This window comes from Dendrobium catenatum, unplaced genomic scaffold, assembly GCF_001605985.2.
Source record: "Dendrobium catenatum unplaced genomic scaffold, ASM160598v2 fragScaff_scaffold_1499, whole genome shotgun sequence".
NCBI lineage: Eukaryota > Viridiplantae > Streptophyta > Magnoliopsida > Asparagales > Orchidaceae > Dendrobium > Dendrobium catenatum.
This window is the reverse complement of record NW_021319961.1, coordinates 26940-28841: the sequence shown is the minus strand read 5'-3', so window position 1 is coordinate 28841 and position 1902 is coordinate 26940. Positions and strand designations below refer to the sequence as shown.

The following is a 1902-nucleotide window of genomic DNA, read 5'->3' as shown; positions in this document are numbered from 1 at the left end:
GAGCAAGCTTTCTTCTAAGAAGAATTATAGCTTGTTTGTTTGCGAACAAGCTCATTTGGTAATTCAAAAACACTTACTAGATGTGTTGTGTACAAACTTATTTGATAGTTCAAAAACCTTTACTAGATATGTTTGTGAATAGGCTCATTTGGTAGCTCAAAAACACTCTATATGTTCGTGAATATGCTCGTTTGGTACGTAGTTCGAAACAATCGCTAAAAATATTCACAAACATGTTTGTTAGTAGGCTCGATAGAACTCATTTTTGAACATATTTGTTTAAAGCTCGATAAGCACGAAATGAATCGAACATGAATCAAACACAAACCAAACATGAACATCCATCAACTTAAACGAACAAAGCTTGAACACAAACAAGAAAGCTTGAATCAACCTTGAATTAACATGAACAAGCTGATAATAAACAAACATAAACATGAACAAGCACATGCTCGGCTCCGTTCATTGAACAGGAACTGCCATACGGATCAGAAACAAAATTTCATAACATCCATAAACATATTTTTCAAAAAATAATAGCTAGTCCTTATGCAAAAACATTTAATTAGAATAAGAGATAATAAATAAAGATTAGAAACTTACCCTCATGGAATGGTCTCCCAGTCTGATAGGCTTATAACTTTTGTTGTTCGGTGAGTCAGCCAGTCTATACTCGTGCATGATCCAATCAGTTTTGAGCCCCTTAGGCGGCCTCCCCGTGTAAAACACAAGCGCCTTCTTCACTCCAATATTCTCATTCCTTGAGATTATAGGCTTATCGGTTCCAGTTGCCTTCCAATACCCAGACGCCGCCGCACGGTTCGGCCGGACTCCGTTTGGGTACTTCCGATCCCTCGGACTGAAAAAGTACCACTCTCGCTCCCCGAACACCGCCTTCGCTGCACAGAAGCAATTCAACGAACAAGTTGTGAGCAACACTCCGGCTGAATCAAAGAAAAAGTTTTTGAGGAACTATTTGCATCGTGAGAACTAACCAGGAAGGTCCCATGGATCGAACTTGTATATATCGACCTCAGCGATAATGGAAACGGGCAAGGGAGACGCAAGGGCTCGGTTTCTGAGATAGTGCAGGATGAGCTCCTCGTCGGTGGGATGAAACCGGAAGCCCGGCGGCATCTGAGTGGCGGGGTTTGTCATCGCCGCAGGCCAATGGATTGGGCTTTTCCTGCTGAGATACGACTGGAATTCTGAGAGAGAGACAGAGAGAGAGAGAGAGGTGGAAGGATGAAGCGGTGCTTTGAAACTTTTTGGAGAGGTGGGAGGGGGCGCTTTATGGATGCGCGGGCGTGTTGGTCTGGTGGCAGGGAATTTGTGTTCTCTCAGGGTGAGGATTAAACTTGGAATAGGCCAGATCATTACTTGAGGGTTAAATATATTATATATAATTTTTAAATTAAATTCATTAATGTTATAAATTATTTTTGATTTTTTTAATAAACAACCATCTATTTTAATCTCAAAATATATATATCCAAAATATGATATATATTATATATCAAAATAATTTTAAAAAATTAGAGAATTTATTTTAAAGATTAATATGTGTATAGTATATATTTCTCAATGTATGATCTATCTATTTCAAATTTATCTCATTAAAAATATTTAAATTTCATCACTTGATAAATCTTAAAAATTCATAAAACCGCATATTTTCTCTCTCGAAAAAAAAAATCAAGCAACTCCTCGCATCTTACAAAATAAATAAATCATCTCTTTCCTATATGCAAATATTACATTAATTTTGTCTAAAAGAATTTATTTTGCTTAAAAGCCATATATTATTTATCAAATTTTACTAAAGCTCATTACTGATGCCTAAAATTTCATTAGATTTCTCCTGTTAATTTTCCATTAATTTAATATGTATTATTATTTCTA

At 36.1% G+C, this 1902-nt stretch overlaps 1 protein-coding gene across 1 annotated transcript; it reads right to left on the bottom strand.

The window, feature by feature from the left end:
- Positions 1–49: 49 nt before the first annotated feature.
- LOC110112020 (NAC transcription factor 47-like) lies at positions 50–1334 on the bottom strand. The gene is made up of 2 exons (XM_020844094.2): positions 996–1334; positions 50–899 (listed from the first exon to the last, which is right to left on the bottom strand). The coding sequence occupies exons 1-2, from the start codon at positions 1156–1158 to the stop codon at positions 592–594; spliced, it is 471 nt and encodes a 156-aa protein (XP_020699753.1). The 5' UTR covers positions 1159–1334; the 3' UTR covers positions 50–591.
- Positions 1335–1902: the final 568 nt, after the last annotated feature.